We start from the raw sequence: 26,744 nt of genomic DNA, 5'->3' as shown, positions 1-26,744 counted from the left end.
CATAACAAGCCTGCAGGGCTCAACAATTATTTACAATTCACAAACATCCCCAACAGTTTGTCTATTAAAACACAAGTGTACATCAGGGACACGTCTTGCTGCAGACGTTTGCAAAATGACATGGTGGGGAAGGCAAGGCAGTGAAGAGATCTTTGTGTCAATCTCCCGCCCTCCTTTCTCACTCTGAGAAGCATCCTGCAAGCTGCAGTAGCAGAAAACTCCTGAATTATTGAAGCAGACAAGACATCTCTCACACCCGCACAGCCTTGCACACACAAATAGTAAGTGTATCCGTGTTCTCGGGGGGGGTCGGTTAGATAATGACCAATTCAAACTGACATGGTTTTCAAGACCATAAACATCAAAGTGAAAGGGTGACAGAGGCAGAAAGGAGAATGTTTGTCAGTGATCGAAAGGAGACCTGGACAAGTGTGGAAAAAGGGAAATAAATGACCCATGAGTCATTTCACACTCAGGTTTGGCAGAGCCGCTTTCAAAAGTGAGTCAAGCTGAACGTTCTTGCAAAAATAAATTCACTGGATGAGTGATTGACAATGTACCATTTAGTCCCATCAACCATTTATTGTATATGTTGACGACCGTTTGGATGCTGTTGTAGAGATTCTAATGGGCAAAGCAGTACAGATGTTGCGACGGCAAGCAGAAGTCGACCTTATACAAACATAATATACACCACAATAAAGCACAAGATAAAACCTCATTACATGATAGGAAGAGGACAATGCTAGCCTAGAGCGTGGCTGAGGCTGATTGCAGGAGCCAAGTGGGAATAGAATGATTATTGTGCAGAACAAAATGAACAGCGCTGATCAATCACGCCATAATCCACCTTAATTTAATGCTGCACAGCACGCATTAGTGTTGCATATGTGTTATTTTAGGATGTGCTTCCGAGCAAACACTGTATAGCACCCATTACAACATTTAATCGGAGATAAGTGCTGGTACAGGAGGAGAAAATTTAATAACAGAGTCGGTTCCTTTCTAATTAAGAATTGTTCCTTTTGTGGAATTGATTGTTGATTGATTGTGTCTTCAAGCAACTGGGATAAAATTGAGTTTACTACTTGACTGCAACCACCAGATGGAGGTGATGTTGATTCAGTGCCATCTAGTTTAAGGGTTAAGAAGAACTTGAAATATAATAAGAGATAGTGATAGGCCGATATATATATATATATATATACATATATCATTTTTATTTTTTATTTTTTTTCAGGACTGATACAGATACCGATTATTAGTAGTCAAAGAGTTGGATTTGGAGCAGATATTCATTTTCAGTAAATAGGAAAATATTGGCATAAAAATGTAAAAAATAATAATAATACAAACTCCATCTCTTAACTTTGTTGAAATGTCTTTTAGCATATTAAACAATTTTTCAGTTTTGCAAAATGCTGTTTGTTTGTTTGTTAGTTTGTTTGGCTTTTATCATAGGAAATATACATCTTTGTTTTCCTTTCAACTCTCCAGCTGTCCTGTCAAAAAATCAAACAATATACTTAAGAAAAAATCTAACAAAAAAATTCAGGGAGCTCCCATAGTCACCAGAATGTCTGCAAACATAAATGAAACCTTAAACAAGTAAATAGCTCCCTATAGTGCGCAACAACTCTTTAACTGAAAATTGAAATAATAGTTCCCTGACGTTAATGCAGTTTTAAATTGTTCTTTTATCTGCCATATATATATATATCTTTTTTTTAAGTTTGCCATCAAATTGCCAAATATCAGCCCCGATAATCGGCGCGAACGATAGTCTAGCCCTAATTGGACAAAATTTTACGCAGAACTCTTCTACGGCAACTCATCCAGGTCGCATTATTCTCCTCAATCTGATAAAGGAGTTCAGATTCAGAACATTCAAAGATTCTCCCATATCATTAAAAGAGTTATGAAAATTTAATTGTCAGTTTTCCCCATTGTCAGCCAAGCAAATTTTGTCAAATGTCAAGCCCTAATTATTCTTATACTTACACAGAATCAGGGAGACAGAGTTTAACAAAAGCAGAGGGAAAGTAAGAGATGCACACGATACAATCAAAAAAACAACTCATCATCATTAGCATCTTCATAGCCCAACTAACTCAACAGAGAAAAATATACTTGCACTTTGCAGTTCAAAATCACCCTAAAATACCCACTGGAACTCACCGTCTCATAGAAACAAAGCCTATGGGGTAACCTCATTACAGTGTCAGTCAAAAGTGCCCAATAAATTATGCGCTTTAATGTTAGATGTCTTTTGAGACTGCAGCGTCAGCTTTTAAGAATAATAAAAAAGTAAATCAATCAATGAGCAAAATTCAAACACAAAAGCCTCGTTTTCCCCAACGCCGCGAAATCTAAAACTCCCAAATGAGATTTTGTGTTTGGTGTTGAAGTAAAAAGGTTACTGTGGCGCATCTCTACTTTAAAGCTCAACTGCAAAAGATGGTGAGGCGGCAGATCCTGAGGAAGAACAGTCTGATTGCATATTAGAACCAACACATAGTCGGGTGACAGCTTCATTAGTGGCAACAGAACCACTAAGAGATACAAAACTATCTTGACATTTATACTTGTACACTGACAAGAAAGCAAGATGATCTAAATAAGATTTGCACATGTTGACGTAAAGCTAGCGTCTATTTACCAACAATGAAACAAGACATCCATGCTAGTGAACATGATAGAACTGTCATATCCATGCAGCTCATGCCACATGTAACAACTTTTCTGTGCATGCAAATAGAAATTTAAATGTATAAAATATTTGGTTTAGAAAAAAAAAAAATACATAAAGGGAACTTACACAATCTAAATGTTGATGATGTTTTTTTTATTTTTAAAATGTTCTTTCTTTTCAAACTCAGCTTTTTTCTTGTGTTGAAGGTAATTGCTGGAAATTAGCAAAACGACAGATCTACAGTATGTATGGAGTATATTTGTATCTGTTTCTGTTTTGCAGCAATTAGCATTAGAGTATAGCTAGGTTTCATCAATATTCAAAAAGAGCTTGTTGCAACATGGTCCTGGCTGATCTCTTATACTCTGCTGCCACCTCCTGGCCGTTTTTTTAATAACTACTATTGCCTTAAGCCACCTCTTCGTGTTAAAGAACCACTGATTGTCACACCCACCTAAGTGGGGCGAAATTCTTTCTCTGCATTTGACCCATCCCCTGAGGGATCGGTGAGCAGCAGCAGGAGGAGATCTAACCCCCCAATTCCAACCCTTAATGCTGATTGTCAAGCAGGGAGGGAAATGGGTCCCATTTATACAGTCTTTGGCATGACCCGGCCAGGGACTGAACCCATTACTTCTCAGTCTCAGGGCGGGCTCTGTACCACGAGGCCACTGAGCTGGTCATGAAATGTCAGAAGCTGCATCAAAGCCTTCTGTATGTTCTTGCATTAATAAAAAACATAAAAAATGTGTAAATGTGTTTTGGGAGGGAAGGACAAAGTATTAAAAAAAACAAAAATAAAGATTGAATGAGTTTTAAGATGGAACCCAGGGGTAGGAGATACCATGAAAATAGCAGAGGCCCCAGATTTGAACCCTGTGGAACACCATACGTTCCGTTATGTAAATTCATATTGCACATATTCGTCCGACAACTTTCTTTTTTTGCTCGACATAGTTAGCATGACGGGATTACAATAATAAAGATGTATGTAGACATGTTATGCAAAAATATTTGAAACTGCAGTGAGGTTTGTGGGCTAGTTCCAAAGAGCTCAAGTGTGTTATCTCCGTTTTGGTACATTTTGAAACAAAAGCAAATCAGAAATCACGCCTTCAAAACAATCAGCCGCTGAGCAGGAGCCGAGCTCAACTTGATGCCAAACCCCCACAGAGGCAGTGAAGGTTTTAGAGAAGCCATGACAAAGCAGAACGAAAGAACACAGAATTTATGGTGGATTGTATTCTGCTGCCATCCTCTCTCTGTCCCTGCTCAGTCCACACAGCATCAACGGGCGTGACATGAAGGCTTCTCATGCTCGCTTCTGCTTTCCATTCACTTTCTCATCACCCAAATGAAGCTGGCAATCCTCGCACACACCTGTTTTGTGTCTTTCCTGCACACACACATTTTATACTAGGGATGGGGACCCTATGACCGAACTGCCCCAATTCTTTTTGTGTGTTGCTGCATTTCACACTCTTATTGATTACATTTTGGCTCACGTCAGGATTAGCGAGCCCTATAATTTATCTGATCAATCTCGTTGGGGGCCTAAGGGCGTGCGTGTGAGAGAGAGAGAGAGAAAGAGTGGGTGTGGGTGTGGTGGAACACACGCAGAGACAGCAGCTGGAGGGACACATGCACATGCCCAGCCAGTCCCTGTAAAATGAGATCAACAGGGACACTGCGCAATATTTATCCAGTTCTCCACTGAAGATTGGTTGTGCAATTTCTCGTTTGCGATCAATAGCTCGACAAGGGACGCGAGAATTGAGGGTGACCACACATAAGGGGTTGAAGGCAACGAGAGTGGGAGAGGGGGTTTATTTTGAAGGGCGGTCTTTCATTAGGAATTAGTGGAGTATAAAACGAGAGAGGAAGGAAGAGCTGGGTGAGAGGGTTGATGACAAACCATGTGTAGGGAAAAAAACTATGCAGGCAGCTTAACAGGAGAAAAAGAAACGGTGGACAGTGCGGGTTAGAGATAAGAAAGAGTGACAGGTGTTCAACCAAGTCTTCGTTTAATTGAAGGAAATACTATGTGCTGCCTGAGAAGTGTTTCCTCAAAGGGGATATGCTTGTGAAGGTGACTCACAGGTTCGTTAAATCAGCTTCTCTCAACCGCACCCCCCTTCCCCCCTTACTGTAAAAATGGAACAAACCACACTAGGATGCACAAATGGATGGGACAGAAAATGACATTTAAAAGCAGAAGCAGTAAATGCCTTCCCAGTACAATATTTTGGATACTCAGCAAACCCCATCTCCTCCTTCTATGACTGGTGCAAAAAAAGTGACACACTAGCATATCCGGCAAGGTTGAAATGAAAATAAAAGTGTCACTTCAGAGTCTACCAGCTCGCCTTGCATGTACACAAATGCACATGCAAACACAATCATGCCAGTCACACTGACTGTCAGCTCATAAGACTGTTGTCTAGTATGAATAATAAAAGGGAATAATACATATGAATGATGACAACCTTGAATTCTATATGAGCCTGAACACATTGTACCATCTAACATTGACATAATTATAAAATTATTTATAATGGAACCACACAAACACTTAGCCTGCAGGCCAAGAACCTCCTGAACAGATAGGCTGGCTATGTTTTCTAATATACAAAGCAGACAAACAAATACCTAGGATAGAAAGGATATTAGAGCCACACTCTCACTTTTCAACAAATATAGTCTAAAAGTTGCACAAAAAATTAAACTAAACTAAAAAGGTTTGTGACACGTTTTACAATTAACTCATTCACTGCTGTGGATGTTTATATTCATCCACCCAGATCCAACCGTTTACTGCCATTTATATTATTCATCAAGTACAGCATGTTTTACAAGAGAAAGGCATGTAAGAGGGTCTCACCCAGTAGGGCTATAACGATAACGCCAATATTGTGATAACCCAATATTAAAGTGCCACTAATTCATCCTGTCACGATATTAAAAGCAGCACATCTGTTAAGGTGAGGGTGTAGCACCCTTCTGGTGGTTAAATTATTAAGGAAGTATAATTTTAATTAGGAATGTTTTGGCCACTAGGTAATTAGCGCTCCCACAAATCAGTCAAACCAGCAAATATTTTTTAACATCTCCATCAAAACACATTACTTTTCACCCGTTTCCGCCAAACACAGCATTATAATGTGAACTACATAGAGCACAGGTGTGTATATATATATATATATATGTACGTATGTATATGTGCTCTATGTATATAAGCTCAGCAGCTCACCCATGACCATTTTAAAGGATAAGTGCAAAAGAAAATGGAAGGACAGCTGGATCAACACTTTTAAAAATTCCATGCTAAAGATTTTATTGGAAGTTCGGGCACTGTCTTTAGCTGCAACATACACGAACAACATATGAAGCAAAGTGCACAGAGATAAGTATGAATGAGTGTTTTGTTCGGAAATTTCCTTGGCCTGCCCTCTAGTCCGCTAACCTCAACTGTTCTTACAGGTAAACACAGAGAAATCCCGACAGACACTCTTAAAAATCATGTAGAATTTCCTAGAAGAGTGGAAGTGTCACATTTTCTTTCATCAATACATTTCCATATTCCTTTTACAAGTAAGTATAGTCGGCTTTGTAGCAAAGCTATAGCAGGCTGTTTTTAGGGACCGAAAAATGAGACGAAAGGCTGCAAAATAGTAAAATAATGACTTCAATTCACTTGAAGAAAATAGTGCTGCCCACTTACATGGTGATTTTTGGCACTTCACAATTATCAGACAGAGATTGTGACCAAAAAGAAAAAAGAAAAGAAAAGGACACCAAAAAGTAATGGCTTTCATTATTCTTCAAAAGTTTTTACTATCCGATCAACCTTGCTGTTTCTACATTTTATCATCCATTAATAGCTTTGCTAGGACAAGTGCAGCAAGATTTTTTGACTGGAACAGTTTAGCATGCATTCCCTTTCCAATGACCAGCATTTCATTGTGTGATCCATATTAGTATCAGATGATTGAAGTCAGGAGCTTCAATTAGTAAGATGAAACAAGCACTAAGAAGCAATTAAATGCATCATCAGCATCATAAATATAGACAACACATCTGTGCCTATCCACTTTTGGGCCAGACCCTCTTTCAAAATGTGCTGATGGAGGTGATACGGGTTTAACACCAAAGTTGAAACAAAACTCAGTCCAAGTAAGTGCTGCATACTAATTTGACTGCGTTCCCTGCAGCGATAGTCATAAAAACATAAAGTGGTGATTGTGACTGATCGGAAGTACCAGTAATTTGGCCAATTAGCCCAAAAAGTAAAAAGCAAATACAGGTTTAAGAAACTTGGCTATGTCGTTTTTCATCAACATCAAATAAAACACTAACAATCCTAAAGGAATTAGACTAACATAAAGCCGAGGCGTGCATATGTGTGTGCGTGAATGAGTGAGAGATAACAATTAGACTGGCTCAGCCTCCCACATGTCATCTAATAAGGTGTGTCAGCGAATTCCCACAGCCAATCATCCGATACAACAGATTGGTTAGAAGCCCATTTCTGGGACAGACACCTGCTTCTCAAAGAAAATACACAACAATTTTGGCGTCACAAACACTTGGAAGCTGGACTGGTCAAACATAACGCAACAAGGAACATGGAAGCAATATAAATAAATGTTTACAGTTACTGCACTCTACAGTACTCATCAATTGACACATAAATAATCATGCTTGTGTGTTTCTAATATACGGTTTTCCTCACTGCTGTGTAGCTGAATTAGGCAAACCAGTTATATGAATGTCTGAAATGAATGCAGCTCCACACCACTTGTACTAAACATTGTGAATGTATTTTCCAAGTGTTTTTATAGTGGCAAGACTACATTAGATTGAGTCCTTCATATTATTCGCCAATAGTCACAAACATCGTCTTCAACCTTTTCACTATAATTGCATCAAAAACCAAGAAAACTATACATAATTCTATTCATAATTTCTAAAAAAAAAATAATAATAATCCTCATGCATTCTATTAAATTGATCTATTTTTATATGTTAAGGGTTATTTGTGTATATGTCAGTATATTGATATTGTTATTTTGACTGATATTGTATATGATGCGAGATAAGGGAGGTAGCCGCCTAGCAGGGGTCAAAGGTTGTACGATATATGTATGTACGCCGGTGGATCTAAAAAGTCTACACACACTTGTACAAATGTCAGTTTTTTCTAAAGTAAAAAAATAAGACCACGCTAAACATTTCCAAACGTTTTTTTTTTAATCTTTTCAATAGAGGAAGTAAAAAAAATAAGAAACCAAAAAATGTGGTTGCATGCGTTCATAATAACTGGCGATGTTCAAAATTAACCAATCACATTCAATCTCAAGTTAAATGGGAGTCAGCACACACACCTGCCACAATTTAAAGTATTTCTTAATAAGCCCAAATCCCTTTCAATTGTTCTAGAAGGCTTTCCCAGATTTTTTTTTCCCTAACAGAAGCCGGAAGGTTTTGTGCCAACACTGATTGCTGCCATTTCCACCTTGCCAAAGTCACCTGTTGCAGCTAAAGGAAAAAAAATCCCCCAAGCGTGATGGTGCTTGCTTCACTGTAGGTTAGGTATGATGTTCTTTTGGTGATTAACATTGTTGTAATGATTTTATTTTTTATTTGTTATTATCTATCTTGATCTCATGTTTTTATATCACATAAAGCTAGCATTCAAAAAGGGGTGTGTAGACTTTTTATATCCACTGTATGCGGCTTTTGTTTTATATATTCGCTATTTGACAACCCCGAACTGCTTTTCAATTCCATTTTAATGATGATTGGGCATTGTGAAAACATGATGGTCCATAATATCATTATTCAGTTCATTTGAGACATTGTTGCCTCATAATAAAGTCAGTCACTGACCTCTCTGTTCAATCAAGAAGCACCTGCCCTTCATGATGTTATTCTTCATGTAGTTATACTGGGTCTCTAATGCATCACTCATCTGTATTCATTGACTTGAATAGGTGTTACAGGGAGACTCTAAGTGAAGGTTCAAAATGAAACTGGCTAAGGAAGATGAAATTAGTATTTGTGCAGCAGATAAAAAGCTGAAAGAAAATATTTTGGAACCTTAAATGCAAATAAAGTCTCTATATTTAGCTTATTTTCCACTACATTTCAGCTGGACTATGTAGAATATAAATAACCGGACAAATAAATCAAAACCAATTTCAATTGTGTTTTCAAGATAAACCATCTAAAGTCTGTCTATTAGACTATTTCTGTGGCTCCCCTGCCAATAAATGGACACTCATGCATATGCAGAAAGGGACCAAGTGGCTCATCAGCAGGGATGTAGAGTGGAACACGGCAGGCAGACTAGAGCAGAAAAGAGGGGGCGAAACAGGGGAGGGTAGATAGGAACGAGACAGTGTCATGGTTGAGGAAGCAAGGGGTCATTCTCTGCTCCAAAGACAGGGAGGAAAATGTGAAAATGAAAGGAACACAGAGGAAATCATGTGGAGTTCAGGACTCCAAGAGAATTTGAGCAGAGGCCAAAAATGGCTGATTGACGGACATCAAGAATGATGTTTTTTTTTGTACAAATGTTGAAATGACGGACAAATCTTTATATCTTTAATTTAAATCAAAAAAAGATAAGAGAAGTAAATGTACTGTATTTTTTTTTGTATATTATCTTTAAAATGATGGAATATTGTTCATTACAAATACTGCTTCCAAAGTATTAAAGGGGAAGTCAAGCTTTAACATTTTTTGACAATAATATGTTAAATTACTACTATACATCACTAGTTTAAACATGACATTCTGATTAATATTACATTTGAAGAATATGAGTTATGAAGCAAAATCCAGCCATTTTTTTCCATCTCAGTGGCCTCTTGGCGTCAGTTGACATCACAGTTGCTTAGGGCTCAGGCAACAACCAATCACAGCTCACCTGTTTTCTAAAGCTGAGCTGTGATTGGTTGTTATCTAAGACCTGAGCAACTGTGATATCATTTTCACTCGACAGCAAGGAGGGGGGTTGACTTAAAGTAGTTAAAAAAAATAGAATAAATGGGTATCAAACATGGGCCTCTGAACAGCATCAACCATCGTGCGGTGGTGAGAGATAATTAAAAAAAAAATTAATAGCTGTTAGGGAAGTGATAATAAAATAATTAGCCATTGGTCATGTTAATGTTACAAATAAAAGCACAAATCAATTACAAGTGAAGATAAGTGAAAGCCCTTGAAACTATTGTCAGAGGGTTTGCACACATGGAACTAGGTGGGTGAGTGGTAAGCACGTTTGCCTTACAATTCTGAGTTTGGGAGTTGGAATCCAGGCTTTTTGTACGCTCTCCCCTGCCTGCCAAAGTTTTTGCCAGGTACTCCTATTCGCAGATTTGCAAATTATAGTCCAACCATACTGACCATTACTGAACCACATTTAGCAATTAAACTACACCACTTATTGTTGCTAAGTCATAAATCGTGTGCCTTTTGAAAAGACGTAACTATTCTCTGCCAAGACAAATGATTTATTTTCATGTGGCTGTCTTTTTGTTAACCAAACAAGAGGCCCCACTATAGCTGTTTCCTCTATGCAGAGGACGAGGCAACACAAAACGATACACAGGTAAGCACGTCTGCATCTCCTGAATGTGCTGTGTTGAACCATAAAAAACAAAAAGGTCACAGCCTCTCTCATCCTTTGTACCTTCTATCCACTCCAATCTTACCCTCCACCACCCACAGACCGTTTGCAGATAATGACTTTCAGTCACATAGGAAAAACATTTAAATACACACACATACACTCTGTAGGTGAAAAACCCCGAGCTGAATAAAAGACTAATTCTCGTCCTCACATCACAGCTCCACTGGATGAGGACGGCCAGCTCTAATAAGGCCAAAGGTAGCTTACGCTTTGCTGAAATCTCCTGAGAATATGGTAGCAGGCTGCATGCTGGCACTATTGAAGCATCATGCATAATAAGGCCGGTCATTACTGCGCTGACACCAATGATTGCACAGCTGCTAAGACTGGAGAGGGTCTTGTTTATTATTGCAGGCTGGGAAACTTAAAATGAGAAAAATATGTGCCATTCATCAACTGGTTCAAGCCTACAAATGACAGAATGTGACTATTTAAACTAAGGATTTTTTCAGCTAAGTTGTGTGGATATTTGTTGCCAGAAGAACTCAAATATCTGCCAGACTGAGTTCCACGAAACATTAAAGGATTGAGATAAATGTTATAAATGTTTTTTATATTAATGATTAAAACTGTTTATTGACAGCTCAGGTTGAAGTTAACGGTCAACAAACTAAAGAAAATTACATGTTTTACATTGAACAAAACACATTGCGCCTTCTTACAAACGCCGCTAGTTTAAAGCTAACATACAATGCAAAATGTGATTGAAGTGCTAATAAAATTAGCATTGATGTTCTGGTAGAAACCTTTAAATAAGCACAAATGCAGAACGATTATAATCTCACAGGCATATATTCTTTCTACTCTGCGAAATACGAGTTCTGTTTCTGCATTGTGGCTGCTCTCTTCAACAAATTTACATATTTGCTGCATGTGTGCACCACACTATCTTGTGCAAAGCCGAAACAGCACAAATGATATGCCTTTAGGTCAGGTGGAGTAAGCCATGTCAGACGTTTGGCGATACTTAGCATTTTTTTTTTTTTTTTTACTAAAATAAATTGGATGATATATGTGAGTGAATTGTATGCCGTGTTCAGTTAATTTTGTCTTTTGGGGTATTGACTATATTATAGAATGTCAATTTATCATATCAAATATTTTAGATTTACGTAAATACAGTAAAAAGCTTTGTCAGGGAACAAATTCAACTCGTAAGTCAAGGTACCACTGTAAAGTAAAAAGAGATTTAGTCATTTGGCAGTCTACCCAGCACACTACACTAATATAAAGTTCAAGCGTGAAACTACATTGAAGTTGAGTTCTTTGATGCTTAAAAGTGTTGACCAAAGTCACACAAACAAGTTATCTCAGACCATCCTGCTGCCTTTCGACAAGGTGGATGGTGCCTGCTGGCACACATACAGGATATGAAGGACATAGAGACACACGCACACACACACAATCTAATTACTTGTCCCTTTTGGTGAGATTTAGTGGCTCCCAAGAAACTCACATCTCTGTATCTGTTCCAGGATCTGTCCTTGGAGTGTTGGCCCACAGTAGTCAGCCGCTTGTCGTTGGTGCCAGACACTGCAGACTGTGTGCTCAGCATTAGAGCCACAACAGGGAGCAGAGAGAAGAACATCTTCTGGAAACCAAAGCATAGAAGAAAAGGACATGATGGACTGAGCTGTTGAGTGGAGACAGGGAGGGAGTTGAGCTCAAGTATTCTTCACACACACACACATGGTGGCATGTTTCGCTCCAAATAGGAAATAAAAAGAGAGAAGCAAGCGCTGCTTATTTTTGGAGGGTGGCTCGTGTCGTCATATTTGTGTCCTCTTCAAATCGGATTACAAACAACGGAGAGAGTTGTCTTGAAGCGATTAAGATCACCTCGTTCGGCTAGTTTGGAATATTTCGATTTTTAAAAACACAACCTTTACTAATGAAGTGCTTTTTTCTATCGGCTTCTCTCTTAACCAAAATCGAACAATGTGCGACTCTTTGTACGCTTGTTAACAAAACAACGCTTCACTTACCTGCGTTCGTTCGGTAGCGTCACAATCCGAATCCTGGTCGAAATAAGTCCAAGTTCCGACCACTTCGCTGTAAGCCGACCTCTTCTGTGTCTGACTGACACACTGCAGGCTACAAGGCGAGCCCGAGCGGACTTGCTGGAGGTTTCGCCTCTTGTCACTAGACACCGCCCCCTCGCTCGCTCTCTGCCTGCTCCATCGTTCTCCCTCTACCTCTCTCGACCGCTCTTTCTCACTCTGCCTCTCTGCTTTCGTTGAGTCAAGCAGTGGCGTACAAATACATTTTGGGGGCCCAGGTCTAATCCAGTCATGGGGCCCACATTATCCGTACGCAACTAAATGCATTTCCTCCTATAAAATGCCGTGCTTTAATTTCAACCAAACGTGAGTATGTTGAATTGAGGCCACTTTTTTTCATTTGTTTGCAATCTGTTACAACTAGTAACCTGAAAGTTTACATTATAAATTAGATGAGTAAAATTCATCACAAAAGACTTTGAATATTAAATGGCGAGTTCCCTGTTTTAAAACTGCTAGCAAGATTTTAACGTAGTCTCACATCACTACAAAAAGCATGCAATGTGTGTCATCATCGGCATCATCATCGACATATCCTCCATTTTGCGGGCAATAGGACAACAACACAAGACGTGCTCTGTCACGGTGTTAACAAAGGATTTTGGCTGTGTCCGAATATGCACACTTTAGTGCACTCCTGCTAAGCGGTCAGGCCATTTTGTAGGGGTGTCTAAATGTTCAAAAGGAAAAAAAATGTAGTGTACTCAAAATTACCACAGTGCATTTGGAAAAGTAGTGAACATTTATGGTCACTCAACTGGTTAATATATACCAAACCAAGATGCATTGCGAGGAACAAAACAAACAAAAGTACAAATTTGAGCATCAAAGTCATACATTAAATATATACTGTACCATGGAAACAATTAATTATTTTTAACTAATTTACTGCCATTGACGACTATAGATGTCAAAATTTCATTTTAACTATTTCTATTAGTTTAAAATTTTCCCCAGTTTTTCCCAAAAAACTGGATTTTTTTTTATTGTATTGGAACAGATATAAAATGTGTGTTTAATTGTGAGTTAACTAGTGAAGTCAAGTGATTAATTACGATTACAAAAAAATAATCACCTGACGCTCCTATTTTTTAATAATCTTTTCTTTAAAAAAGGATTATTAAAAACAAAAAAAATAATAATTACAATTATTATTATTTTAAAAAGGAAAAAAAAATATTACAAATGAGGTGCGCATGACTTCACTAGTTAACTCATGATTAAACAAATTTTATATATGTTCTAAATGTACAAAAAAAATTAACAAAAGTGCGAAAAAAATATTAAACGAATAGAAATAGTTTAAATGATTTTTTGTGAATGAGTTAATATGACTAAGGAAATAAAATACAGTTTAAAAGCATTTTATTCACAATAAATAATGGGAGCTCTTAAAGAGCCGGTGTGTCAAATATGTACAGTGGTCACATGATATGCATTTTTACAGGTTTCCTGTTTGGCGGAAGCCTCGTTTCAGAAATCACAAAATTTCAATTCAGCTACCATTCATGCACAACTGCATTGAAAAATACTTTGTGTATCTCTAAATTCATCACTTTTATCGTTGAGCTCCTTCAATTTTTTCTTTCCAAAAATATATTTTTAGACACAAGAATACTTGTTAAAGGCCTTTCTTTCTCCCCTAGACTATGCATGGCATTGATTTTCCAGCAGGAGGATTTTTTTTTACATGTCCCTCTAAAGCACTGACAGGATTTGGTAGCTGTGTTGTTCTGGATGTCCAAACACAAATTTCATATTAGTCATGCACATCCTACCTTTTGTCCATCAGCTAATCATGTGAAACCTCTGCGTAGACTTTCAGCACCATGGACAGCGATATAGGCGAGTATAACAAAAGACAAATGCAAGCTGAGCCATAGAACTAGGGCACTCATTATTGGGGTATGTGTTTAAATATTTAATCTGTGGCTCTCTGATTTTACTCTCTGTGGGGATTGGCGACACTTCATCCGCTCCCTTCGGCGCGCTTGGATTTGCTCTGAGCTGCGTCATGCTGACATAGGCATGATGGGACTAGACACTAGACAGGGTGGCAACTAACTTCTATGTGCTCAAGATGTTGTGTGTTAAATTGACCAATTTTGGTGCATGGGGATCCAGCAGTTGTTACAATGGCTTATCTCATTAAGTTTCACATCAAATGTTGTCCACACTGAAAGCTGACATCACACTTCTCTTTTGCATTGCTCGCACTTTTGGAAAACATTTGGCAGGAAAAAATGTTGTTTCAAATAGTGAAAATGGTTTGTGATGGATTTCATGTCTCCATTTTTTGATTTCTTCCTCTGGAAATTTGCTCTTCTATGAAACTGATGTGTTACCCGCAATGTGTTTTGACCTTTTCATCTATGGAAAACTCGAACCTTTTCACTACAAGCTTATTGCCTTATTTCCCATTATTGCCTGCCATGAGTCCAAGGTAAAAGTTTATAAAAATTTAATGGGTGACACAGTTGAGCAGAATGAATTCTGTGTAGTTTCACATGATCGCATACTGAATATATACACACTCTTGTTAGTTGGTAGAAAGTAATAGCAACTCATTACAATGCTAATTAGCAGTGAGGAAAACTGCAATGAGAATTTAGACCTACGGCTACAAGAAGTATCTTGGATTCTATCTTAAGATGTAGATTGTAGATTGATTTGAGTCATTTCCAAAGCACCTCTAGCATAGTTATGTGTAAGCTGTTTTAAATGTAAAGAAGCAACGGAAGTGAAGGGGAAAATTATCATTTAAAGCTGTAGGGGTAATGTGTACAGTACATGATCTCAGTTGTCAGATCACCTGAGAAACTGCCTTAATCATTAGCCTCGTAGATGTTATCTGCCTGCCAGAGTGCAAATTAATTGTTACCATCCAAGAATAAAGCATAGATGAAACCCACTAGCAGATCAGATAAAGATCAATGTTTACATAGAGAATATTGACTCTAATCAGTTCCTCATCAATGAATTCAATACTAGAAGCTTATTAAAATAATCTAATAATGTTAATTTAATGTTCAGCCTGTTAACACATTTAAAACTACGACTTGTAAGATTTTACATTGGAAGTAAACACCTTGCTATTTGTAAGCCTTATGTGATGTGACACAGTCTTTCGAATAAGACGGTGCCGTGACAGTTTTGAAATTCATCCAGCATTGAGGTGTAATGATGCAAGCAAATGGTGCAGACTGGGATCAGTCTGCGGGGCCGAAACATAACAATTTGTCACGTCACATGACAAAACCTCAAGCTTATATTTTCCCTTTTGATCAGTGGAATATACCTGACGAAAGTGGATGGGCTGGGATAAATCAAACATATTTTTGGCTCATAAAATAAAATGTACAAACAGGTCACGAATCCATTAAAGCTGTGCTCAGATATAACAACAAGATTATATAAAAGGGCATCCTGTATAGGAGATACCAAAAATGCAGCAAAAATTCCAGCAGCACTCTGATAACATATTCTGCTGTTGGCATTTTGTTGAGCATCTAAAGAGCCTTGAGTGTTTGTGGAGATATCCCAGAAGAGAAGGCAATAAAGCAGTGTAGTGTTCTAAACTCTAAATGGCACTAGGAGATGATCTTCTGAGACCAACTACCTGTTTGCAGAGGACACAATACAAATGTGCTGCAATGCAGGGTAAAATGCTGAGGCCTCCCTGCAAGCTAGCCGTAAATATGTAGCGTCCAAGGTCAACATAGTTTCTTCACACAGCCAATGAGGATGTGTTCTCTCAGGAGTTTGTTTTTGGGGACACTTCATAACTTCATGGAGTCTATCAACATGAGACACGTAAATTAATGTACAGTGGCACTTTGATCCAACTTGCATGTTTTTTCAAGAAACGAGCAATAGTTCAGCCAAAAAATGTAAGATATAAACGCTGTATAATGGTAGTAAACTCAACTTGATTTACATCAGTTAAGAAAGTCCTCAAAAAGAGGTTTGAAGCTGTTTATTTCAGCTGCCAGTTGAAGTTTTACTGTGAAACAAAAGATAAAACAAAGAGAACACCGTGTGTATTTAAAACAACCACATAACTTTGTGTCCACTAGCTTATTGCTAACACATAATGGCAACGGCATAGATGGGCTAATGGACTGAATAGCATCAGTGTAGCAGCGTTCTAATCCTTCAAACAATGGATACTTAAGTTGAACACAAAGTTGGAGCACAACATAGAGGGACAATCCTTGTAGGTATATTTTCTTTGACCTCCACAAATGTGACGGATATTACTGTAGCTTACTGAACTTAGCTGAAGCCATGGTGGCCAAGGTATGACAAAAGATGAAGGAGCAACAAAACTTCCATTGAAATGAAGCCAAAAATGTGGCCAAAATCCTACACTCTATTGAATAATTTAGTTACTGGCTTTAGTTTTTCCATAAAGTACAATGCTAAACATTGATATTTTTATTGTTTAATGTAAATGCCATTAATTCCATTTCAAAAAGAAAAGGAAAAAAAGTGATTTGTTGTTGTTGCGTTTTTTTTTTTTAAATGTAAGTCAAGTCAATGTCCAACCACTAGCCTAAACACTGTATGCTAATTAATATTTTGTTTGCGGAATAAGAATTAAGAAGGCTAATCCACCCAATATTCAGCCATGTCAGGAGGCTGACACTGGCGTCAAAACTGCCCACTGGCTCGCCTTGCGAATGTCATACGACCAAACCAAAAAGCAGGTGAGCCACGAACAAATGTGAAAATAGTCAAAATGTTAAAAACAGTACATGAAAGGTTAAAGTGAAGTGTCTCAGTTGTAATAATGGCAACCACAGCCAGTAAAATAATTTTACTCAAATGTACTGTTTGGATGTTGTGTTTCAGACAATCAGGCGTCAGGAGAGAACTAGAAAGCTTTAGAATCTGTGGGATAAAATGACCATAGTTAGTGTTCAGCAAGAAACCCAACAACAACAAAAAATACCGCTGTGACTGTCACCCCAGTTGTGCCGCCAGCTGCCTCTGAGGAGAAGAAATAGATTACTCTTATCAAGTGTTTCTCAGAGGATAATTGAAGCAGGGGAAGGCAATTACGCTTTCGGGGAACAACTTTAAAAACTGGCTTATGTTTTACTATGTCTGAACTTTGCCACCTAGACGATGCGCTCAAATTAGCATTTGCAGCTAAATTTAGCATGTAACCGCATTATGTGGTGTGGTAGCATGTGCAGTTTGTTTTAACTTTGATTTGCACATGTGAAGCAAATAGAGGTCTGTGCCCATGTGAGTATGGATACAGAAAGGTTGTGGAAATACTATTAATAGACTGTTAATACAGTCAGATTAATGCCCCAAAACGGCTCTTTTCTTCCTGAGATAAATCACTCTTTCCTTCAAGCATCAGACTCTGACAGCCACTGACAGCCAATTAAAAAGACTTTTCTCAGTCAGCATGTATTTTCTTTCCATTACTTGGCACAGGCGAGAATAATCACTGAAGAATTCATGATGAACGCTGTATCATACCAGCCAATCTGCAAAACAAATTCCTTGCATGCTTAATACGAATGAATTAATATTGAAGAGAAGGGGCTTTTAACATTCAACCAGCACTTCCTGCTGGTGTAAATAAACCGGCACCAATCGTTTATTTAGTATACAAAATAACATTTCACTTTATTTTATACATAACTTCAAACATTTCAACATTTATATGAAATAAGAACAAAATATTTCAGACAAAGGAAAAATCAACATATTGGGGTGGTCCATGGCAGCAGAAGAAGAGGATATTTTGCCCTTTAATTGCATTTTGCAGCAACAGCGAGGGAGAGGGAAGGAAAAAAAAAATCCAACTCAGGATTCAGGAGATGCTTTGTGTTGCCAAATCACGCTTGAGCCCTGCAGCATACAGCTGCACCACACAGGAAATTCAATTGCTTCTGCTCCTTGCCCAGAACCTTGCTGGATTGATATTCTGGCATATTTTTGCACAACATAAACTTTATGTATATGAGTTGCATTAATATAATAAATACACGTTAGCCGGCTAATCAGCTCGGTTTTTCCCAACTTATACACAGCAAAATGAACATTGTTAATTCAACACCTACACTTCAAAAGTGTCTATATTGGACCTTAGCCTAAATGCAGAGTTAATCTAACAATAGGTGATCAACTCTTTGTAAAATAACACCCACTCTGTATAGGTCTAACATTTGACTCTGAAAATGTTAAAATTGCACTTTAAAAGTTAAAATCAACTCTGAAATTTTGACACTCCAATTTTTTGCTGTGTAAACTACATGGAATTTAAACACATTAATATCAATGTTGATATCATTTAATAGAAAATCTTATTTTAAACGAATGCACTTTGAATCTGTTTACAACATAGGAAGTCCTCCAAACTCCACTGGATTTCGAAATGCCAAAGAAACAATTTCTGGTGCAGGTGGTAACAGTTTATTTTTTTCCCTAACACTTTCCCATCTCTTTTGCCCCATCAAGAGTTATTGATGTGCTGCCTAAACATTACCCTGCTGAATCTTTTCCTTTCCAGTTTCTCTTCTCTCTTGCTGTCCACTTGATCCTGTAAGTCTGACGCCGTCATCAAGCTTTCTTTTACTTTAAACAATTTGTTATTTTGTCTTTTTCAGACATCATTTTTCAAGGCACCGAAACTTCCATTTTTTTCTGACTGCAAGTTTTTTCTTTCTCCTCTCTCCTTTGTTGTAAAGCTCACATAAATAAATTACCTCTGCAGTTGCTTATTTACTCTCCTATACGCGGCCTGTTCCTCTGTTGGTCCCAATGGTTTAAACTAATAGCCCCCCCTAGATACAACAGTTTCGGAATGCAATTAAGGGCAAACTCATTCAAGGTCCAAGTGCTGTGTAGTGTGCTGAAGCATGCTTAGTTATCCGCCTAGCCCCAAACATGGTTACCTACCTCTTCTACTTTTACAACCACACCCCAACGGATGTGAGTCAGCACAAGATGAATTAACACAGAACATTAATGCAACTTTTCTGATTTTGTGTCTAATTTCGACTCGAGTCACTCGGTGCCATTTAATCAGGCTGCACACAATCGGCGGCATGCATCGATTATATGTCACGTCTTCTTGTGCATGCTTGTGCTCAGAAAGCTAAACGCCTCCAATTGTGCCAGAATCAAAGAAGTCATCATGTCTGAGCAAGGTACAGAGAGCAAATCAAATCAAGACTCGAGGTATATGCTTGAGCACGGTAAATTGCCAGTTGCCATATGGTCCTACTATTTATAATCTAGTGTGACATCTACAGGTTTAGAATATTACCAAAAATATATGTAACACATTCAAAAATGTCTAGACGGTAGAATGGACTGAAGTTTTTATTAAGTTGACCCTGAACACACTTCTGTTGCCATTATTGCCAATGGGGGGAAAAACGTTGAAATACAATCAAACCAGCACCCTGGAACGAATTGTATCAACCTTCAAGATTCCAATATATTCATTTTAATATGTGCTAAAATCTTAGGCCATCACAAAGCCAAGTAGTGTTAGAGCACTCCGACTAAAATCACAGAATTAATTAAGTTATATTGACATCTGTCTCAACTGTTGTTTAAGCAGAGAAAAAAGGAGAGCAATGCTTGACAAATATAAAGAGAAAATAAATACGAAGTACCTGGCTCGGTGAAGAGTGGAGTCGAGGAGGATTTGTTCTGCTCTATGAATTATCTATGGATTAGCCCGATTTGGAGGCAGTGATAAACCCTACCTGGGGTGCTGGCTTAGATCCTCCGTATTCTCTCATCGCTTATTGGGGAAATAATTTATCAAACAAATACGCACACAAGCTGTGAAATCTAATCCAGCACCTTCTGTTGCTAGAAACCTGTGAATACTTTTATCTTGTCTCTATACTTGTTAATAGCTAGATTAATTAGAAGGTAGATAATATTTTAAAAAGAATGAAGCATATAGCTGCTTTACAACTATCTAAGAGCTGAAGGCATACTGTACTAAAGCCACTGTGATGTGAGAAATTTCATATAATTGTGAATTTGTTGGAGTTGTCAACCCGAAGTTTAACAAACATTTGATGTCATTCATTGAAATGTTTTACCTCATTTTATCCTAGCTTTAAATGTTCTGAGAGAATGATTACACACATAAACCTGCTGGTCATTTTCGAATAGAGCGCAAATGGAGGTAGCATTGAAGGCTCAACAAATAGGCATGCAGGTGAATCTTGTAGCTTAGATTTAACAACTATTTGCAGTTTGTGGACAATTTGAACATCATGTGTAAATTAATACAGTGGTAACGAATTATTCAACATCCGAATCGTTTTTTCCCAACCCTTGCGACGGTTTCTGTGACGTCACCCGAGCATGGCGCTGCAAAAATCTGAACAACGAGGAAAGAGAAAAACTTGTGGCGGTTGCCGTTTTTTTCTGTTTATTTTTAATGTACATGGCGTGGATGGATGGTTTGAGTGAGAGGAGACGACGTCTAGATGAGTGGAACGAAAATAGGCAAAGGATTATCAAGAGAATTGTTTTGGTGGAAGAGACTTAAGCCGAGAATGCATCATCGTCGCGCTTGAAGGTAAGATCATTTTTTATACTAAATCATTTTTAGCCAATCAGCACGAAAGCCCGATCGGGAGTTTATCGGGGCGGCGGAGTACCTACCCTCGAGTAGGACCTCTGCTCGTCCCCATAAGTTTCTGTAAATGTGGCCCGACGAACACATACGGAGCTGGCCCCGTAAATTTACCCCGAAGTTCCTGCGGTGGAAACGCGGCTCTTGATGCCTTCGTCGTGAATACGTCTGACACCACATCATGTCCTGGATTGGACATACTCTAGATTTCTTCATACGATGTTAAAGCTCCTCTCTTCCTCTGTCATAAGCAATTCTAAATCCACAAAGACCCAATGTGTAAAATGTGCAAATATGTAACCTGTCTTTGTAGGCATGAAAAGATAATTTTGCTCACAAAGCTTCACTTCTTGTCTCAAGATGGCCTGTTTGTAAATTCTGTTGTATAGTTTATCAACTTAATCCCTCTACACATCACCTTTGTTCTTAAACATGGCACCATCATACTTTTCCTCCACTCCTCATGCGTCTTTTCATTCAATAGGATACTTCTGGGCAATCAAGTCCTAAAAATCCACTGCCACCTCATTTAGGTACTTCCATACCTCCAAGAGTATGTAATCAGGCTTTTGACCCACCATCATCCTCAGAAAGTTCATCCTCTTTAATGACCTATCTTGTGTGTCCCATTTTCACCTCCTCTGCTCTCCTTTTGCTTTCTTTTTTTCCTCATTCATCAACTCCTCAAGGCTCTCCTTCCACCTACGCGCCAGCCTTTCATCATTCATCGGTACATTTACAATCTCTGTCCTGAGCTAGTGTCCAGTCTCACTCTTTGACCTTTGCCACTTCCCCCTTGACCTCCCTTGCTGTCTTGTTATATTCCTTTCTGAACACTTTCTTGAATCTTCTTGTTCCCAGAGGATACACCAAGCACCTTCCTATCTGTCTTCCTAGTCATTGTTGCAGCATCAACCAAATATCCTCCAGTTACAACTTCCTTATGACCCAAGACATCTCTTAGCTCTTTCTTTAAGTCCTGACTGCATTACTTTCTTAAATTTCATCAATTGATTTTTTCTTTTCCTGGCTTTCGTAGTCAGACACTACCATCTGATGTTGGCTACGTTCCTTCCTGTCACCACCTTGCAGTTTCCAATTTCTCCCATAAGTATCTTCAACATGGAATATAGTGCAAATGTGTGCACCTGCTTCCACTCTTGTGTCACCATGTTCCTCTCTCTTCTGGAATATGTATTCATTTCCTTCCTTTTTGCAAAATCCATCACCATCTGTCCTTCAAAATTCCCACCTGTCACTTCCTCATCGCCCATTTTCCTTCGCCAATTTGAGGTCTGCTCAAATCACCACTCTCCCGCCACTAGGAATTCTCTGTATAACATCATTCAACTCACTCCGGACCTTCCCCTTTTCCTACTCACAGCCCACCAGTGCGGCATAACCATTTACAACATTTATCATTACACCTTCAATTTCTAGCTTTACAATCATCACCCTGTCTGAATCGTGTTTCACATTTTTCACCTGGAACATGATTGCTCCCATACACACACTAGGGACTGAGTGGCACGTGAATAATAAATGAACACAAAAGTAATAAATGCTAAAAGCACCTGTAGAAATGACATTGCTTTTCTCATACCAACGACTGACTATGGGGCCTGTTCTACAGTCTGTCATGTATTGTTGGCATGGAGACAATTCCCAGTCTACATGAGCTGACACAACCAAACACAGAGTGAAGGAAAATATTTTTCAATTTGGGTGCACCTGCCGCAAGTCTCACATACACAAAGAATGGGCTGGTCAACTGCACACTGAGCTGTGCGAAGTATGGCTTACGGCCATACTGCTACAGAGAAAGGCCGATCTCGTCTGATCTTGGAAATGGCCATAACAGTTCGAAGGCTGCAAATAGACAGCTGGCGGACAATATTGAGTAGCCCTGAGATTGATTGAGGTTGTTTTATTTAGCTTTTTTTTGAGACCTGTCAGAAATAGTTAATTCTTACGCCTAGAAGGTACAAATATATGCATAAATACGAAATGAAACAGCTATCATTTCCCCACAACAAATTTTGTAGAGAAACATCATATTGTAAACAGACCTTTTTGCTCACGTCAACATCCTGCTGGGAATTTGTTCATGTCACTGACTGATAATTAGACACGTGGATGATTGCCATGACACACATTTGTTGTTTGGCTCCGCTGGTTTCCCAAACGATCTCCTACTCTTTGTTTGTTTTGCGCAACGTCCACAGAGTGCCAGCTGACTCGAGGGATACACGTATTTTCGAAATGATTTATTCAAAAAGAATAGTTGAGAAACAAAGATGTGAGTCCGCTGGTCCTCTGTGGCTCTACTGGTTCGCCTTTTAATGCTAACTGCCAACTGCTTTCAATAGGAAAGCTAAAAATAACAGTTTGAAGCAGTAGCTATATACAGTACAATACAATATCAAAATCATAGTACTGTGTCAGGGTAACAGCTCTTTAATGGCATTGAAAGTGAACACTCTAGTTTCAACAAAAAGACAAGATAATACCATGTCTTCTATTTACATTATTCTAGTTTATGTACTAAAGGTAGTATACTGTAAACTGCAGTTAATTACTATGCCTCAAAATAGTTATGCAATTACTTATGGTGTATAATAGGGTGACCATCATTTTGATTCCCCCCCCCCCAAAATAGGATACTTGGACCGGCCTCAGGATACTTGGAGATACTCAAAGTTTACCTAAAGATGATATACATTATATTACGGAATGACAATTTTAACGTATGTAACAAAAAAATATAACTCTCTTTTGAAATTTTACTTGATGAATAAACAAATAATGACATAATGTTCTAAGCCCAACCTATTTTGGCCCCAATATATACTTTTTGAGCAGACAACTTCCCACGATCATCTTATTTTTTTTAATTTATTTTTTTATGGGGGTGGTAAACGTGGTCGTTGAGAGCCACTGTTTTGCCTGTTTTCCATGTGTCCCTCCACCAACACACCTGATTCGATGAACAGGAACAGAGCTTGCTGATTAGCTGTGTTGGAGGAGGGAGAGATGGGAAATAGGTAAGAGAGTGGCTCTCGAGGACCAGTGTTCTCTACTCCTGCTCTAGTCTATAATAATAACAATAATAATGATGATATTTTGTGCATGTCACCAATGACAAAATGTAGTACATGCAGAACCTGTTCTACCTGAGATTGTATTTATTTATTTATTTATTTAAGCTTTACACATGCTTACAAATGAAGTTGGATAGCATAGTTTTTAACTATAAATAAAGATGACTTAACTTAACATCGTCTTGAATTAAGAAAAAGAAACAGTACCCATTTTAACATCCATCCTTCTATTTTCCAAACAAAAATGTGTTAAACAATTACATTTATATTGTCGATGTCCTGTGAAAAACACTTAAGTCCATTTTTGTTTTCTTTTTTTTTTTAATACATTTTTATGGGTTTTTTTTTGTATGAAACTGAATGCAGACATCCCCAAAACATACCAAAAATATCGACATGAGTGTTTTTCACAGGATAGTGACAATTTAATTTAAAACATAAGATAGAAGCAAAGGAACTGTATTGTTTTATTGTAGTTCTTGACTATGGAATTTACACAGAAGTTAAGACAAATTACTTAGTTGACACTTTTCCATGGCTGACGAAAATCATACCCATTTTGGTGTGTGATTATGAAGTGGATAAACGTTGTATGTGGTTTAATTAATTTACTCTTACAAATAAAAAAAATGCATATATTAAAAAAGGCAGTACCTAAATAAATCAAGGGCAGCCAGTTCCTGTCATTTCATGTTTACCTTGAAAAGCAAATTGGTCTACTGTTTGTTTTCATTATCTGCTTTACCAATTTCCATCTATTTGTATTAATTTATTTGTATGTCAGAAAAAGTCAACATCATCAGCCTACGGACAAAAAAAAGATGGCTTTCTGTTAGTACAGGGATTCAAGAACGTCATGAGTTGGGGCATCTGACAAGATTTTAACTTATAATCAGAACTGTAGGATATATAGTCAATGCACATATGTGCTCAACTCACACAGCCCACTGTTCATTTTTTCCTCAGCAATCTGTCATCTTTTTTTTCCCTTTCCCACTTCCCGTTTCTTGGTTGGACTTTCTATGTCACTCCTGTTTGAAAGTTATTTTCTTCCCCCTGACTATTTCATCTGTTCTCCAGCTACCACATGATGAGCTGGGCAGAACTGAATGAACTGCATGCATCTTGCTCAATAGTACAGAGTAGTCATACTGTAAAAAGAGTTTGGGGGATGTGTGTGCGCTTCTGTGTGTCTCTGAGGGCTCAGCATTATAAACTTGACTGGAGAGTACTCTTCAAAGATTTTCAATAATTTGTGATTCCTACACTTCCTTTTTGTGGATTAACATGAGGGGGATATCTGTTTGTATCCCTCATAATGCTAATTACAAACAGTACACACACACAAGCTTTCAATCCTCTAGACGAACGTATGTTCAAAACAGAACGCTTGGCATGCAGACGCGATAAACTCCTTTCAGTCATTAGAGACTTGAGGGTGCTCTTGAACTATACAGCACATCCTATCAGAACACATTAAAGAACTATAGTGAAGCTTAAACTAACCAATGCTAAGGGCATTGTGAGAAAAAAAATCAAAATAAACTTTACATTTCCAAGAAGTTATGTTACCAATGTGGCTCTCTCTGGCCTCTTCTGCACCCCTCCATCAACTTGTAAAAAAAATAAAAATAAAAAAAATAAAAAAACGAATTTGCATAATTCTGCTGGAAGACAAACAAACAAACCAACAGATGCGAGGAAAACATAACCTCGCTGACGGAGGTAACAACATGAATTGTTTATAATCCCCACGGGGAAATTTGGCTCATTGTTTCTGCTTCACTCAACAGCTCAGAGGGAGGCAGAGGAGAGAAGAACATTAATATCAGAAATACTTTGTGTTTTGTTCTACTCCTGCCAGTCTATCAGAGGCACATGCACTCTAATTGTTTTTGTTCTTTTCCAAACTCTTGTACAGTGAGGTCAATAAGTATTTTAATTTTGAATTGCTGAGGATTTGAAGTAAACATATTGAGAAATGAAGCATAAACCTTAATCTGTACCTAAAGCAGTTTAGTAGTGCTGGGCATGAATTGGTGGTCAATTTGGACATTCGTTCGAGTGGGCATGCCAAATTACAAATCAAATAATATTTGCGGACTTGGATCAGATGGTGTGATGTCATAGGAACCGGCGTTTGTTTACATGGTAAATGTTAGCACAAGTGCACTTTTGACTGTTTGACAGTTACAAACTTAAACCATGTGGGAACACCAGTTGATGCAGCTTAAGTATCTTAAAAGAGAATGTGTTTGGAGTCCATACACATGAAATCCTATCTGTTCTTTTGACAATGTAAACATTCTCCAGCGATTAGATGTAAAGCAAACACAAATGCACATGTTGATCTCAGGACCTTTTTCTTCCCGGTTGTTAGTTCAAACGCCAGCAGTGCAGGACAGCAAGATGCCAAGCTACGCAAGACATTTTGAAATGCCACGCAATTGTTTAAAAAAAGGAAGGAACATATGTACATTTCAGGTAAGCGGCTGTCGGCATAGATGTTTATACTTAGATAGCGTCAAAGTCGCTAAAGAATTCAATGAGTTATGATAATCTTATT

General features: G+C 38.1%; 1 protein-coding gene across 2 annotated transcripts in view; it reads right to left on the bottom strand.

Moving 5' to 3' along the window:
- spock1 (SPARC (osteonectin), cwcv and kazal like domains proteoglycan 1) overlaps positions 1–13,377 on the bottom strand; it is a 79,720-nt gene extending 66,343 nt beyond the window's left edge. The window contains exons 1-2 of one of the 2 annotated variants that reach the window (XM_086084508.1): positions 12,374–13,377; positions 11,845–11,976 (exon numbers count right to left, since the gene is read on the bottom strand). In XM_086084508.1, coding sequence (XP_085940634.1) covers positions 11,845–11,976 — 132 coding nt within the window. In that variant the 5' untranslated portion in view covers positions 12,374–13,377. Of the gene's footprint in view, positions 1–11,844; positions 11,980–12,373 lie in introns of both variants that reach the window. The other variant, XM_086084507.1, reaches the window with a different exon arrangement.
- Between the last annotated feature and the right edge of the window lie 13,367 nt (positions 13,378–26,744).

The sequence above is a fragment of the Leptonotus elevatus genome, chromosome 9 (assembly GCF_054856555.1).
Source record: "Leptonotus elevatus isolate MCC_2025b chromosome 9, RoL_Lele_1.0, whole genome shotgun sequence".
NCBI classification, from domain to species: domain Eukaryota; kingdom Metazoa; phylum Chordata; class Actinopteri; order Syngnathiformes; family Syngnathidae; genus Leptonotus; species Leptonotus elevatus.
Note: the sequence above shows the minus strand (reverse complement) of the source record. Positions and strands in the feature narration are given on the sequence as shown.